Below are 17,065 nucleotides of genomic sequence, written 5' to 3'. Positions count from 1 at the left end.
GCCTTTATTTTGAAAGTGCAGAGGATGTGTGTGGGTGGTGTTTGCACGTGTGCAGGATTAGAAGACAGCCGTGTGCTCTTCATCCTCCTCATCCTCTTCATCATGGAGCTGCAGTTCAGCCTCGTCTTCTTTTTCACCGCCATTGTCGCCTTGCTTTTGGCCGCCGTCCTGCACAGGAAGTCCAATACCCCGCTTTCCTCCAGCGCAAACAAGGAGATCCAACTTCAGCCTCAGGTGGTTGACTTTTTTCTGACTTCATGTGTGTCTTCTTTAACATGATCTAATTTCAATGGCTACAATATTGCAACATTAGTCCCACAAATAATAGCAATTCCTTGTGCACAATTACTGATGATTCTATTTTTAATCACAACCTACCAATATGTGAAAATGCTGGAAAATATTTGTATTTTCATCTTTGCCATAATTAGACATTCATTTTGTTTGTATCATTATATACCATGTCATTGTAGATTAATAATGTTATACTTTAATCATCACAGATGAATGTAGTTTTTTAAACTTTCATAAATGTTAGCATAGATTATCATTGATAAATACTTTAACAAACATGTCCTCATCACTCTGACCAGATATTAGCCGCAACTCTTAGTTCCAACATGTCAGCATTTGATCCCAGTCCTCCACCTTTGTGACCTTTCAAAAAGCTAAATTAAACATTAAGCTAATGGCAAAGTCACCTTTTAGCTGTTTGCTGGAGTTTTAGCATGCAATAATCCTCATCATAGGTCCTTGCAGTGTTACCAATGAAAAGTCCCTTCAATGCTCCAATTAAAAAGGCCTTGCAGTGTTCCTAATAAATAGTCCCTTCAGTGTTTCTAATAAAAAGTATTTTTGGTGTTCCCAATTAAAAGTTCAATAGATCAATCAAAGTTTACTTATATAGCCCTAAATCACCAGTGTCTTAAAGGGCTGCACAAGCCACAACGACATCCTGGGCTCAGATACCACATCAAGGCAAGGAAAAACTCAACCTAATGGGATAACAATGAGAAAACTTGGAGGAGACGGCAGATGCCCTCCTCTCCACGAAGGAGAAGGGTAGCAGAGCAGAAAACAGACGGCAAATCAACTGGTCTAAAAGGGGCGGTCTATTTAAAAGGCCAGAGTATACAAATGAGTTTTAAGATGGGACTTAAATGCTTCTACTGAGGTAGCTTCTCTAAGTGGTACTGCTAGAAAATACCAGAGTACTGGAGCCCCGATAGAGAACGCTCTATAGCCCCCAGACTTTTTTTGGGCTCTGGGAATCACTAATAAGCCGGAGTGCATTTAAAGGCAGATTTCTTGCCGGGACATATGGTACAATACAATCAGCAAGACAAACCGTGTAGTATTTTGTACCGAAGTAGTAAAACCTTAAAGTCACATCTTAAGTGCACAGGAAGACAGTGCAGGTGAGACACTATAGGTATATATGTATGTATATACACTGTGGGTATATATGTGAAGAGGTCTATGCAGTATAGGTATATAAAGGAATAAACAGTATAGGTGTAATATGATCAAACTTTCTTGATCTTGTCAAAAGCCTAGCAGCTGCATTTTCTATCAACTGTAATCTTTTAATGCTAGACATAGGTAGACATGAAAATAATAGGTTACAGTAAGGGAGACGAGATGTAACAAACGCATGGATCTCCGCGTCGCTAGTGGACAAAATGGAACACATTTTAGTGATATTACGGAGATAAAAGAAGGCCCTTTTAGTAACACTCTTAATGTGTGACTCAAACGAGAGAGTTATTTTAGTAACACTCTTAATGTATAACTCAAACGAGAGTTGTTTTAGTAACCCTTAATGTGTGACTCAAACGAGAGTTGTTTTCGTAACACTCTTAATGTGTGACTCAAACGAGAGAGTTGTTTTAGTAACACTTAATGTGTGACTCAAACGAGAGAGTTGTTTTAGTAACACTCTTAATGTATGACTCAAACGAGAGTTGTTTTAGTAACACTCTTAATGTGTGACTCAAACGAGAGAGTTGTTTTAGTAACACTCTTAATGTATGACTCAAGCGAGAGTTGTTTTAGTAACACTCTTGTGTGACTCAAACAAGAGAGTTGTTTTAGTAACACTCATGTGTGACTCAAACGAGAGTGGTTTTATTACTCTCTTAATATGTGACTCAAACAAGACAGTTGTTTTAGTAACACTCTTAATGTATGACTCAAACGAGAGAGTTGTTTTAGTAACACTCTTAATGTGTGACTCAAACAAGAGAGTTGTTTTAGTAACACTCTTCATGTATGACTCAAAATAGAGTTGTTTATTAACACTCTTAATGTGTGACTCAAACGAGAGAGTTGTTTTAGTAACACTCTTAATGTATGACTCAAACGAGAGTTGTTTTAGTAACACTCTTAATGTGTGACTCAAACGAGAGAGTTGTTTTAGTAACACTCATAATGTATGACTCAAACGAGAGTTGTTTTAGTAACACTCTTAATGTGTGACTCAAACGATAGTTGTTTTATTAACACTCTAAATGTGTGACTCAAACGAGAACGTTGTTTTAGTAACACTCTTAATGTGTGACTCAAACAAGAGAGTTGTTTTAGTAACACTTAATGTGTGACTCAAACGAGAGAGTTGTTTTAGTAACACTCTTAATGTGTGACTCAAACGAGAGAGTTGTTTTAGTAACACTCTTAATGCGTGACTCAAACGAGGGAGTTGTTTATTAACACTCTTGATGTGTGACTCAAACGAGGGAGTTGTTTTAGTAAAACTCATGTGTGACTCAAACAAGAGTTGTTTACTCTTTTAATGTGTGACTCAAACGAGAGAGTTGTTTTTGTAACACTCTTAATGTGTGACTCAAACGAGAGAGTTGTTTTAGTAACACTCTTAATGTATGACTCGAACGAGAGTTGTTTTAGTAACACTCTTAATGTGTGACTCAAACGAGAGTTGTTTTAGTAACACTCTTTATGTGTGACTCAAACGAGAGTTGTTTTAGTAACACTTAATGTATGACTCAAACGAGAGTTGTTTTAGTAACACTCTTAATGTGTGACTCAAACGAGAGAGTTGTCTTAGCAACACTCTTAATGTGTGACTCAAACGAGAGTTGTTTTAGTAACACTCTTATGTGACTCAAACAAGAGAGTTTTAGTAACACTCATGTGTGACTCAAACGAGAGTTGTTTTAGTAACACTCTTAATGTGACTCAAACAAGAGAGTTTTAGTAACACTCATGTGTGACTCAAACGAGAGTTGTTTTAGTAACACTCTTGTGTGACTCAAACAAGAGAGTTGTTTTAGTAACACTCATGTGTGACTCAAACAAGAGAGTTGTTTTAGTAACACTCTTAATGTGTGACTCAAACGAGAGAGTTGTTTTAGTAACACTCTTAATGTGTGACTCAAACGAGAGAGTTGTTTTAGTAACACTCTTAATGTGTGACTCAAACGAGAGAGTTGTTTTAGTAACACTCTTAATGTGTGACTCAAACGAGAGAGTTGTTTTAGTAACACTCTTAATGTGTGACTCAAACGAGAGTTGTTTATTAACACTCTTAATGTGTGACTCAAACGAGAGAGTTGTTTTAGTAACACTCTTAATGTATGACTCAAACGAGAGTTGTTTATTAACACTCTTAATGTGTGACTCAAACAAGAGAGTTGTTTTAGTAACACTCTTAATGTGTGACTCAAACAAGGGAGTTGTTTATTAACACTCTTAATGTGTGACTCAAACGAGAGAGTTGTTTTAGTAACACTCTTAATGTGTGACTCAAACGAGAGTTGTTTAATTACTCTCTTAATGTGTGACTCAAACGAGAGTTGTTTTAGTAACACTTGTGTGACTCAAACAAGAGAGTTGTTTTAGTAACACTCGTGTGACTCAAACGAGAGAGTTGTTTTAGTAACACTCTTAATGTGTGACTCAAACGAGAGTTGTTTTAGTAACACTTGTGTGACTCAAACAAGAGAGTTGTTTTAGTAACACTCATGTGTGACTCAAACGAGAGAGTTGTTTTAGTAACACTCTTGTGTGACTCAAACGAAAGAGTTGTTTTAGTAACACTCTTAATGTATGACTCAAACGAGAGTTGTTTATTAACACTCTTAATGTGTGACTCAAACAAGAGAGTTGTTTTAGTAACACTCTTAATGTGTGACTCAAGCAAGGGAGTTGTTTATTAACACTCTTAATGTGTGACTCAAACGAGAGAGTTTTAGTAACACTCTTAATGTGTGACTCAAACGTGAGTTGTTTAATTACTCTCTTAATGTGTGACTCAAACGAGGGAGTTGTTTTAGTAACACTCTTAATGTGTGATGCAAACGAGGGAGTTGTTTTAGTAACACTCTTAATGTGTGACTCAAACGAGGGAGTTGTTTTAGTAACACTCTTAATGTGTGACTCAAACGAGAGAGTTGTTTTAGTAACACTCTTAATGTGTGACTCAAACGAGAGAGTTGTTTTAGTAACACTCTTAATGTGTGACTCAAACGAGAGAGTTGTTTTAGTAACACTCTTAATGTGTGACTCAAACGAGAGTTGTTTATTAACACTCTTAATGTGTGACTCAAACGAGAGAGTTGTTTATTAACACTCTTAATGTATGACTCAAACGAGAGTTGTTTATTAACACTCTTAATGTGTGACTCAAACAAGAGAGTTGTTTTAGTAACACTCTTAATGTGTGACTCAAACAAGGGAGTTGTTTATTAACACTCTTAATGTGTGACTCAAACGAGAGAGTTGTTTTAGTAACACTCTTAATGTGTGACTCAAACGAGAGTTGTTTAATTACTCTCTTAATGTGTGACTCAAACGAGAGTTGTTTTAGTAACACTTGTGTGACTCAAACAAGAGAGTTGTTTTAGTAACACTCGTGTGACTCAAACGAGAGAGTTGTTTTAGTAACACTCTTAATGTGTGACTCAAACGAGAGTTGTTTTAGTAACACTTGTGTGACTCAAACAAGAGAGTTGTTTTAGTAACACTCATGTGTGACTCAAACGAGAGAGTTGTTTTAGTAACACTCTTGTGTGACTCAAACGAAAGAGTTGTTTTAGTAACACTCTTAATGTATGACTCAAACGAGAGTTGTTTATTAACACTCTTAATGTGTGACTCAAACAAGAGAGTTGTTTTAGTAACACTCTTAATGTGTGACTCAAACAAGGGAGTTGTTTATTAACACTCTTAATGTGTGACTCAAACGAGAGAGTTGTTTTAGTAACACTCTTAATGTGTGACTCAAACGTGAGTTGTTTAATTACTCTCTTAATGTGTGACTCAAACGAGGGAGTTGTTTTAGTAACACTCTTAATGTGTGATGCAAACGAGGGAGTTGTTTTAGTAACACTCTTAATGTGTGACTCAAACGAGGGAGTTGTTTTAGTAACACTCTTAATGTGTGATTCAAATGAGGGAGTTGTTTTAGTAACACTCTTAATGCGTGACTCAAAAGGAGAGAGTTGTTTTAGTAACACTCTTAAAGTGTGACTCAAACGAGAAAGTTGGGTGGAAAATAATACCAAAACTCTTTACCGAATTGCCTTGTGTAATTGTTTGGTTGTCAATTGTTAAGGTGGTATTATTAAATAGGTAAGTCCCTTCAGTGTTCCTAATAAAAGGTCCTTGCAGTGTTTCCAGCAAAAAGTCCCTTTAGTGTTTCTTCACAAGGTCCATGTGTCAGCTGGAAGAGGCTTCATGTGTTGTTGTGTCAGCTGGAAGTGACAAGGTCACACCCAGGGTTCAACTGTCCTTCAGCAGTCAAGGTCCACCAACAAGACTGTTTTACTTGATTGGAGGATGTACCAGCTTCAAGTGCATTAGTTTGCTTCCATGGAGACACCAAAAGAATCTTGTGGTCCAACCAGTCCTTGAAGCAAAACATTGGGTCTAGTGGATGTAAAAGGCTAGAAGTCCCTGAAGGACCAGGGTCTAGGTTCCTTCCTTTGCACCAAAAGCATTAGAACTGACAAACTCCAGTTGACTTGTGGACATCAAAAGACGAGGCTAACATGTTCACATTTTATCTTGCTAGGCTGTCCCAGAAGCACCATCAACATCCGTTTCAGGAGAAACTCCAGAACCGGTCAAAGAATCCTCTCTAGGTACTCTCCTTGGAACATCCAAAGATTCTGATTCAGAATCAGTGTCTGCTCCAGAAACACTTCCGAATTCAATCTCAGAACCAGTTTCACTGCTCGACCCATTTTTGGCATCATCAACGAGGCCTAAAGTTCCAGAACTCCTTCCAGCGAATCAGTCAGTCAGCAAATTACCTTCTAGTTCTGAGTCAGTCTTCTCAAATATTTCACTTCTAGAAGTGGCCCCTCAGCCAGAACAAGCAAGTGCTTTAGAACCCGTACCACAACCACTGGTAGCACCAAAAATTGTTGCTCAGCTGGAGACAGTTGCACACACAAATTGTATCCCAGAACAAGTTTCCGAACGAGCACCAGATCCTGCACAGAAACAGATTTCAGAGGCACAGAGGGATCCGTATCCAAAACCCTTCTCTGAACCAGAGCTTGAAACAGTTTGTGTTCCATTACCAGGTTCGGACCAAGTGTCAGTACCACAGGTCGTTAAAGAAGAAGAGCCAGTTTCAGAACTAGAACCTGATTTCCAGTCTGAATTCAAACCTGAAGAGGTCTTAGAGGTCGTGGCTGAGTCGGTTTCAGGATCCGTGAATACAAATGATCTGGTTTCAAGATCCCCAGAAGAGAACCTTGAACCTGTTGCTGAGCCAGAAACCAAGTTTGGAACAGACCCAGAGATTAAAGGTAAGCCTCTTCCGCCTCTGACGTAATCCTACTTTTACTCTTTCCTGTTTTAAGTGGTGTAACTTCCTGCTTCCGTACCAGGAAGTCATGTGACCACGGAAAATGTGTCAACCAAAAACGATCAGGTTGCCATGGTGATTGTGTAACCGCTTAGCGTGTTTGTAGGCGGAGCCACCATCTGTTTCAGACATGCTTAACTAAAGAGTGCTTCAACGTTTGTGTGTTTGTGCGCATGTTTGTTTTGAAGTACGCACTACAAACTACACAAGCAGTGAAGTAGTCAGGTTGTGTAAAAGGTAAATAAAAAGAGAATACAACAAATCCTTTTCAACTTATAGACTGCAAAGACAAGGTATTTCATCTTCACACTGACAAACTTTGTTCATTCCTGCAAATATTAGCTCATTTGTAATTTGATGGCTGCAGCATGTTTTAAAAAAGCTGGCACAAGTGGCAAAAAAGAGTGAGAAAGTTGAGGAATGCTCTTATTTGGAACATCCCACAGGTGAACAGGCTGATTGGGAACAAGTGAGTGCCATGATTGGCTATAAAAGCAGCTTCCATGAAATGCTCACTCATTCACAAACAAGGACGGGACGAGCGAGGGTCACCACTTTGTCAACAAATGTGTGAGCAAATTGTTTAAGAACAACATTTCTCAAGCAGCTATTGCAAGGAATTTAGGGATTTCACCATCTATGCTCCGTAATATCATCAAAAGGTTGAGAGAATCTGGAGAAATCACTGCACGTAAGCCATGAGATTACACACCTGGGATCCCCACAGGCGCTACTGCATCCAAAAAGCCACATCAGTCTGTAAAGGATATCACCACATGGGTCGCTGCAAGTTAAAACTCTGCTATGCAAAGACTCAGCCATTTATCAACAACACCCAGAAACGCTTCGCTGGGCCCGAGCTCATCCAAGACGGACTGATGCAAAGTGGAAAAGTGTTCTGTGGTCTGACGAGTCCACATTTCAAATTGTTTTTGGAAATTGTGGACCAAAGAGGAAAATAACCATGGGCACTGTTGTAGTGTGAACGTGTTCTAGGCTGTTGAACAACTTAAGCTGTACATCAAGCAAGAATGGGAAAAAAATCCACTTCAAAAATGTGTCTCCTCAGTTCCCAAACCTTTACTGAGTGTTGTTAAAAGGAAAGGCCATGTAACACACTGGTAAAAATGCCTTTTTTGCCATGTGTTTCTGACATTACATTCTAACTTCATGATTATTTGCAAAACATACCAAAGTTTGTCAGTGTGAAGATGAAATATCTTGTCTTTGCAGTCTATTCAATTGAATATAAGTTGAAAAGGATTTGTTGTATTCTCCTTTTATTTACCTTTTACACAACCTGACTACTTCACTGCTTTTGTAGTTTGTCATGAAGTAAGTACTACAAAAGTAGTTGCTTATGAAGTAAGTACTACGACAGTGGTTTGTTTTGAAGTAAGTACTACAAAAGTTGTTTGTCTTTAAGTGACTACTACAAAAGTGGTTTGTTTTTAAGTGACTACTACAAAAGTGGTTTGTTTTGAAGTAAGTACTAAACAAATGTTTTTTTTTTTAAGTAATTACTACAAAAGTGGTTTGTTTTGAAGTAAGTACTACAAAAGTGGTTTGTTTTGAAGTAAGTACTACAAAAGTGGTTTGTTTTGAAGTAAATACTACAAAAGTGGTTTGTTTTGAAGTAAGTACTACAAAAGTGGTTTGTTTTGAAGAACTACAAAAGTGTTTTGTTTTGAAGTAAATACTCCAAAAGTTTTTTGTTTTGAAGTATGAACTACAAAAGTATTTTGTTTTGAAGTAAGTACAACAAAAGTAGTTTGTTTTGAAGTAAGTACTACAAAAGTAGTTAGTTTTTTAAGTAACTACTACAAAAGTGGTTTGTTTTGAAGTATGTACTACAAAAGTAGTTTGTTTTGAAGTAAGTACTACAAAAGTAGTTTGTTTTTAAGTGACTACTACAAAAGTGATTTGTTTTGAAGTAAGTACTAAAAAGTAGTTTGTTTTTAAGTGACTACTACAAAAGTGGTTTGTTTTGAAGTAAGTACTACAAAAGTGGTTTGTTTTGAAGTAAGTACTACAAAAGTGGTTTGTTTTGAAGTACTTCAAAAGTGGTTTGTTTTGAAGTAAGTACTACAAAAGTGGTTTGTTTTGAAGTAAGTACTACAAAAGTGGTTTGTTTTGAAGTACTACAAAAGTGGTTTGTTTTGAAGTACTACAAAAGTGGTTTGTTTTGAATAACTACAAAAGTGTTTTGTTTTGAAGTAAATACTCCAAAAGTTGTTTGTTTTGAAGTATGTACTACAAAAGTAGTTTGTTTTGAAGTAAGTACAACAAAAGTAGTTTGTTTTTAAGTACTACAAAAGTAGTTTGTTTTTTAAGTGACTACTACAAAAGTGGTTTGTTTTGAAGTATGTACTACAAAAGTAGTTTATTTTGAAGTAAGTACTACAAAAGTAGTTTGTTTTTAAGTGACTACTACAAAAGGGATTTGTTTTGAAGTACTAAAAAAGTAGTTTGTTTTGAAGTACTAAAAAAGTAGTTTGTTTTTAAGTGACTACTACAAAAGTGGTTTGTTTTGAAGTAAATACTACGAAAGTAGTTTGTTTTGAAGTATGTACTACGAAAGTTGTTTGTTTTCAAGTAAGTACAACAAAAGTAGTTTGTTTTGAAGTAAGTACAACAAAAGTAGTTTGTTTTGAAGTAAGTACTACAAAAGTAGTTTGTTTTTTAAGTGACTACTACAAAAGTGGTTTGTTTTGAAGTAAGTACTAAAAAAGTGGTTTGTTTTGAAGTAAGTACTAAAAAAGTAGTTTGTTTTTAAGTGACTATTACAAAAGTGGTTTGTTTTGAAGTAAGTACTAAACAAGTGGTTTGTTTTGAAGTAAGTACTACAAAAGTGGTTTGTTTTGAAGTAAGTACTACAAAAGTGGTTTGTTTTGAAGTAAGTACTACAAAAGTGGTTTGTTTTGAAGTACTACAAAAGTGGTTTGTTTTGAAGTAAATACTACGAAAGTAGTTAGTTTTGAAGTATGTACTACGAAAGTACTTTGTTTTGAAGTAGGTACTACGAAAGTGGTTTGTTTTGATGTAAGTATTACAAAAGTGGTTTGTTTTGAAGTAATTACTACAAAAGTGGTTTGTTTTGAAGCAAGTACTAAAAAAGTGGTTTGTTTTGAAGTAAGTACTAAAAAAGTAGTTTGTTTTTAAGTGAGTACTACAAAAGTGGTTTGTTTTGAAGTAAGTACTAAACAAGTGGTTTGTTTTGAAGTAAGTACTAAAAAAGTAGTTTGTTTTGAAGTACTACGAGAGTGGTTTGTTTTGAAGTAAGTACTACAAAAGTGGTTTATTTTGAAGTAAATACTACAAAAGTGGTTTGTTTTGAAGTATGTACTACAAAAGTAGTTTGTTTTGAAGTAAGTACAACAAAAGTAGTTTGTTTTGAAGTAAGTACTACAAAACTAGTTTGTTTTTTAAGTGACTACTACAAAAGTGGTTTGTTTTGAAGTAAGTACTAAAAAAGTGGTTTGTTTTGAAGTAAGTACTAAAAAAGTAGTTTGTTTTTAAGTGACTACTACAAAAGTGGTTTGTTTTGAAGTAAGTAACAAACAAGTGGTTTGTTTTGAAGTAAGTACTACAAAAGTGGTTTGTTTGAAGTACTACAAAAGTGGTTTGTTTTGAAGTAAATACTACAAAAGTGGTTTGTTTTGAAGTAAATACTACAAAAGTAGTTTGTTTTGAAGTATGTACTACAAAAGTAGTTTGTTTTGAAGTAAGTACTACAAAAGTTTTTTTTTTTAAGAAAGTACTACAATAGTGGTTTGTTTTGAAGAAAGTACTACAAAAGTGTTTTTTTTTTAAGAAAGTACTACAAAAGTGAATCATAAAAGATTGTCCCAATAAAAGTAACATGTAGTGAGAGATCACGTGAATCAAAAGATGGTCACACTATGGTAAAAGCAGTGGTAACAGATCGTCACAATAAAACGAGAACATGTGAGCGATTTTCAAAATAAAACGTCCTAACAATTGTAGATTTTTGTTTTTTTCAGAAGCGGCAACCTCCCAAGAAAAAGTTTGCTTCTCTCCTGGAAAGAAACGAAACAAGTTGGAGACTCTGATGAGCAAGGAAGAGATGGAGGAGGAGCAGAGGTCATTGGTAGAATAAGTGGCACTAATGTTCATAGCTTACACCTAGTTGGCGGCACTAATGTTCATAGGTGACACTACACAGGAGGCACTAATGTTCATAGGTGACACTAATTTTCACAGATGACACTGGACACAGCTAAGTGGCACTAATGTTCATAGGTGACACTGTACACAGCTACAATAATGAATCAAGTATGAATAATGACTCAAGTATGAACTAAGAATCAGGTATGAACTAAGACTCAAGGTTAAACTACGAATCAAGTATGAACTATGAATAAAGCATGAACTAAGAAACTAGTATGAACTATGAATGAAGTATGAACTATGAATCAGGTATTAACTAAGAATCAAGTATGAACTAAGAATCCGGTATGATTAATAAATCAAGTGTATACTATGGATCAAGTATGATCTATGAATCAATTAAGTATAAATCAAGTATGAACTATGAATCAAATATGAACAGTCAATAAACTATAAACTAAGAAATCAAGTATGGACTATGAATCAAGTGTGAACAGTCAATCAAGTATTAAATATGGATCAAGTATGAATTATGAATCAAGTATAAACTATGAATCAAGTATGAAGTCAATCAAATTTTAACTATGAATCAAGTATGAACAGTCAATCAAGTATGAACTATGAATAAAGTATGAACTAAGAATCAAGTATGAATTATAAATCAAGTGTGAACAGTTAATCAAGTATGAATCAAGTATAAACAATTAAGCATGACATATGAATCAAGTATGAGGTACTATAAGGTATGAATTATGAATCAAGTATAAATCAAGTATGAACTATAAAACAAGTTTGAACTAAAAATACAGTAAGAACTTAAAATCAAGTATAAAATATGACTCAAGTATGAACTATCAATCAAGTAGGAACTAAGAATCAAGTATGACTTATGAGTCAAACTAAGAATCAAGTATGAATTATGAGTCAAGCATGAACTATGAATCATATATAAACTATGAATCAAGTATGAACTATGAATCAAGTGTGAAAAGTCAATCAATGATGAAGTATGAATCAAGTGGAAATTAAGTACGAACTATAAATCAAGTATGAAATAAAAATTGAGTAAGAACTTAAAATCAAGTATAAACTATGACTCAAGTATGAAATAAAAATTGAGTAAGAACTTAAAATCAAGTATAAACTATGACTCAAGTATGAACTATGAATCAAGTACGAGCTTTGAATCAAGTATGAACTAAAAATAAAGTATGAACTTAAAGTATGATGTATGAATCAAATATGAACTATCAAGTATGAACATTGAGTCAAACTTAGAATCAAGTATGAACTAAGAATCAAGTATGAATTGTGAGTCAAACTTAGAATCAAGTATGAACTAAGAATCAAGTATGACTTATGAGTCAAACTTAGAATCAAGTATGAACTAAGAATCAAGTATGAATTATGAGTCAAACTTAGAATCAAGTATGAACTAAGAATCAAGTATGACTTATGAGTCAAATTTAGAATCAAGTATGAACTAAGAATCAAGTATGAACTAAGAATCAAGTATGACTTATGAGTCAAACTTAGAATCAAGTATGAACTAAGAATCAAGTATGACTTATGAGTCAAACTTAGAATCAAGTATGAACTAAGAATCAAGTATGAATTATGAGTCAAACTTAGAATCAAGTATGAACTAAGAATCAAGTATGACTTATGATTCAAACTTAGAATCAAGTATGAACTGAGAATCAAGTATGACTTATGAGTCAAACTAAGAATCAAGTATGAATTATGAGTCAAGCATGAACTATGAATCATATATAAACTAAGAATCAAGTATGAACTAAGAATCAAGTATGACTTATGAGTCAAACTTAGAATCAAGTATGAACTAAGAATCAAGTATGAACTAAGAATCAAGTATGACTTATGAGTCAAGTAGAAATCAAGTATGAACTACAAATATAGTATGGACTTTAAGTCTAGTAAAAACTATGAATCAAGTATGAACTTTAAATCTAGTACAAACTATCAATCAAGTATGAATTATGAATCATGTAAGAACCATGAATGAAGTAGAAATGAAGTATGAATCAAACATGAAGTATGAATCAAACATGAAGTATGAATCAAACATGAAGTATGAATCAAACATGAAGTATGAATCAAACATGAAGTATGAATCAAGTCCAGCATCCTTCATGTCTACCCAGAGTGCAACAGGAGCAGCTGGCAGCCATCTTGCTGCTGCTGAGGGAGAACCAGGAGGTGCTGGAAGTGACAGAAGGAGACATGGAGGAGCAGCTCAAGTTGTACTCACTCTGAACACATGTCACTCACTCCCCACTCCCACTAGACACTTGTACTCACTCTGAACACATGTCACTCACTCCCCACTCCCACTAGACACTTGTACTCACTCTGAACACATGTCACTCACTCCCCACTCCCACTAGACACTTTTACTCACTCTGAACACATGTCACTCACTCCCCACTCCCCACTCCCACTAGACACTTGTACTCACTCTGAACACATGTCACTCACTCCCCACTCCCCACTCCCACTAGACACTTGTACTCACTCTGAACACATGTCACTCACTCCCCACTCCCCACTCCCACTAGACACTTGTACTCACTCTGAACACATGTCACTCACTCCCCACTCCCACTAGACACTTGTACTCACTCTGAACACATGTCACTCACTCCCCACTCCCCACTCCCACTAGACACTTGTACTCACTCTGAACACATGTCACTCACTCCCCACTCCCACTAGACACTTGTACTCACTCTGAACACATGTCACTCACTCCCCACTCCCACTAGACACTTGTACTCACTAAGGTTGCAGGTTTGACTCCCCACTAGACACTTGTACTCACTGAGGTTGCAGGTTTGACTCCCCACTAGACACTTGTACTCACTGAGGTTGCAGGTTTGACTCCCCACTAGACACTTGTACTCACTGAGGTTGCAGGTTTGACTCCCCACTAGACACTTGTACTCACTAAGGTTGCAGGTTTGACTCCCCACTAGACACTTGTACTCACTGAGGTTGCAGGTTTGACTCCCCACTAGACACTTGTACTCACTAAGGTTGCAGGTTTGACTCCCCACTAGACACTTGTACTCACTAAGGTTGCAGGTTTGACTCCCCACTAGACACTTGTACTCACTAAGGTTGCAGGTTTGACTCCCCACTAGACACTTGTACTCACTGAGGTTGCAGGTTTGACTCCCCACTAGACACTTGTACTCACTAAGGTTGCAGGTTTGACTCCCCACTAGACACTTGTACTCACTGAGGTTGCAGGTTTGACTCCCCACTAGACACTTGTACTCACTGAGGTTGCAGGTTTGACTCCCCACTAGACACTTGTACTCACTGAGGTTGCAGGTTTGACTCCCCACTAGACACTTGTACTCACTAAGGTTGCAGGTTTGACTCCCCACTAGACACTTGTACTCACTAAGGTTGCAGGTTTGACTCCCCACTAGACACTTGTACTCACTAAGGTTGCAGGTTTGACTCCCCACTAGACACTTGTACTCACTGAGGTTGCAGGTTTGACTCCCCACTAGACACTTGTACTCACTAAGGTTGCAGGTTTGACTCCCCACTAGACACTTGTACTCACTGAGGTTGCAGGTTTGACTCCCCACTAGACACTTGTACTCACTGAGGTTGCAGGTTTGACTCCCCACTAGACACTTGTACTCACTAAGGTTGCAGGTTTGACTCCCCACTAGACACTTGTACTCACTGAGGTTGCAGGTTTGACTCCCCACTAGACACTTGTACTCACTAAGGTTGCAGGTTTGACTCCCCACTAGACACTTGTACTCACTGAGGTTGCAGGTTTGACTCCCCACTAGACACTTGTACTCACTGAGGTTGCAGGTTTGACTCCCCACTAGACACTTGTACTCACTAAGGTTGCAGGTTTGACTCCCCACTAGACACTTGTACTCACTGAGGTTGCAGGTTTGACTCCCTACTAGACACTTGTACTCACTGAGGTTGCAGGTTTGACTCCCCACTAGACACTTGTACTCACTAAGGTTGCAGGTTTGACTCCCCACTAGACACTTGTACTCACTAAGGTTGCAGGTTTGACTCCCCACTAGACACTTGTACTCACTAAGGTTGCAGGTTTGACTCCCCACTAGACACTTGTACTCACTGAGGTTGCAGGTTTGACTCCCCACTAGACACTTGTACTCACTAAGGTTGCAGGTTTGACTCCCCACTAGACACTTGTACTCACTGAGGTTGCAGGTTTGACTCCCCACTAGACACTTGTACTCACTGAGGTTGCAGGTTTGACTCCCCACTAGACACTTGTACTCACTGAGGTTGCAGGTTTGACTCCCCACTAGACACTTGTACTCACTAAGGTTGCAGGTTTGACTCCCCACTAGACACTTGTACTCACTAAGGTTGCAGGTTTGACTCCCCACTAGACACTTGTACTCACTAAGGTTGCAGGTTTGACTCCCCACTAGACACTTGTACTCACTGAGGTTGCAGGTTTGACTCCCCACTAGACACTTGTACTCACTAAGGTTGCAGGTTTGACTCCCCACTAGACACTTGTACTCACTAAGGTTGCAGGTTTGACTCCCCACTAGACACTTGTACTCACTGAGGTTGCATGTTTGACTTCCCACTAGACAGCAGCATCTTGTTGAAGGACATAGAAGCCTCAAGGTTTACACGCTGGAGAAGGAACACAAGCAGCAGGAATGTTCCAGAAGAAATGTTGGACCTTTCTTGCTCTAATGTTGTAAATCTTCTCCAGAAAATAAATCAAATGTTCAAGAAGACTGACTTTTGCATTCTGGTCACAACATCTACATCACTCTCATCAATCAACATCTACATCACTCTCATCCATCAACATCTATGTCATTCTCATCCATCAACATCACTAATCAATCAACATCTACATCACTCTCATCCATCAACATCTACATCATTCTCATCCATCAACATCACTAATCAATCAACATCTACATCACTCTCATCCATCAACATCACTAATAAATCAACATCTACATCACTCTCATCAATCAACATCACTAATCAATCAACATCACTAATCAATCAACATCTACATCACTCTCATCCATCAACATCACTAATCAACATCTGCACCACCCTCATCAATTAACATCTACATCATTCTCATCCATCAACATCACTAATCAATCAACATCTACATCACTCTCATCCATCAACATCGCTAATCAATCAACATCTACATCACTCTCATCCATCAACATCACTAATCAACATCTACATCACTCTCATCAATCAACATCACTAATCAATCAACATCTACATCATTCTCATCCATCAACATCACTAATCAATTAATATCTACACTCATCCATCAACATCACTAATCAACATCTACATCACTCTCATCAATCAACATCTACATCATTCTCATCCATCAACATCGCTAATCAATCAACATCTACATCACTCTCATCCATCAACATCACTAATCAACATCTACATCACTCTCATCAATCAACATCACTAATCAATCAACATCTACATCATTCTCATCCATCAACATCACTAATCAATCAACATCTACATCACTCTCATCCATCAACATCTACATCATTCTCATCCATCAACATCACTAATCAATCAACATCTACATCACTCATCCATCAACATCACTAATCAATCAACATCTACATCACTCTCATCAATCAACATCACTAATCAATCAACATCTACATCATTCTCATCCATCAATATCACTAATCAATCAACATCTACATCACTCTCATCCATCAACATCACTAATCAACATCTACATCACCCTCATCAATCAACATCTACATCATTCTCATCCATCAACATCACTAATCAATCAACATCTACATCACTCTCATCCATCAACATCGCTAATCAATCAACATCTACATCACTCTCATCCATCAACATCACTAATCAACATCTACATCACTCTTATCAATCAACATCACTAATCAATCAACATCTACATCATTCTCATCCATCAAGATCACTAATCAATTAATATCTACACTCTCATCAATCAACATCACTAATCAATCAACATCTACATCACTCTCATCCATCAACATCGCTAATCAA

At 36.9% G+C, this 17,065-nt stretch overlaps 1 protein-coding gene across 2 annotated transcripts; it reads left to right on the top strand.

The window, feature by feature from the left end:
* Nucleotides 1-24: 24 nt before the first annotated feature.
* Nucleotides 25-13,520, top strand: LOC133541219 (protein TsetseEP-like). 2 transcript variants are annotated; one of them, XM_061884437.1, is made up of 4 exons: nucleotides 25-234; nucleotides 6,032-6,776; nucleotides 10,840-10,946; nucleotides 13,132-13,520. In XM_061884437.1, exons 1-4 carry the CDS (start codon nucleotides 25-27, stop codon nucleotides 13,291-13,293), a joined length of 1,224 nt encoding a protein of 407 aa, XP_061740421.1. In that variant the 3' UTR covers nucleotides 13,294-13,520. The 2 variants fall into 2 exon arrangements, with proteins under 2 accessions (XP_061740421.1, XP_061740422.1); XM_061884438.1 differs by having other exon boundaries at nucleotides 10,840-10,939; nucleotides 13,132-13,518.
* The last annotated feature ends 3,545 nt before the right edge of the window (nucleotides 13,521-17,065 follow it).

Source organism: Nerophis ophidion, linkage group LG23 (assembly GCF_033978795.1).
Source record: "Nerophis ophidion isolate RoL-2023_Sa linkage group LG23, RoL_Noph_v1.0, whole genome shotgun sequence".
In the NCBI taxonomy this organism is placed as follows: domain Eukaryota; kingdom Metazoa; phylum Chordata; class Actinopteri; order Syngnathiformes; family Syngnathidae; genus Nerophis; species Nerophis ophidion.
This window is presented reverse-complemented; position numbering and strand designations above follow the sequence as displayed.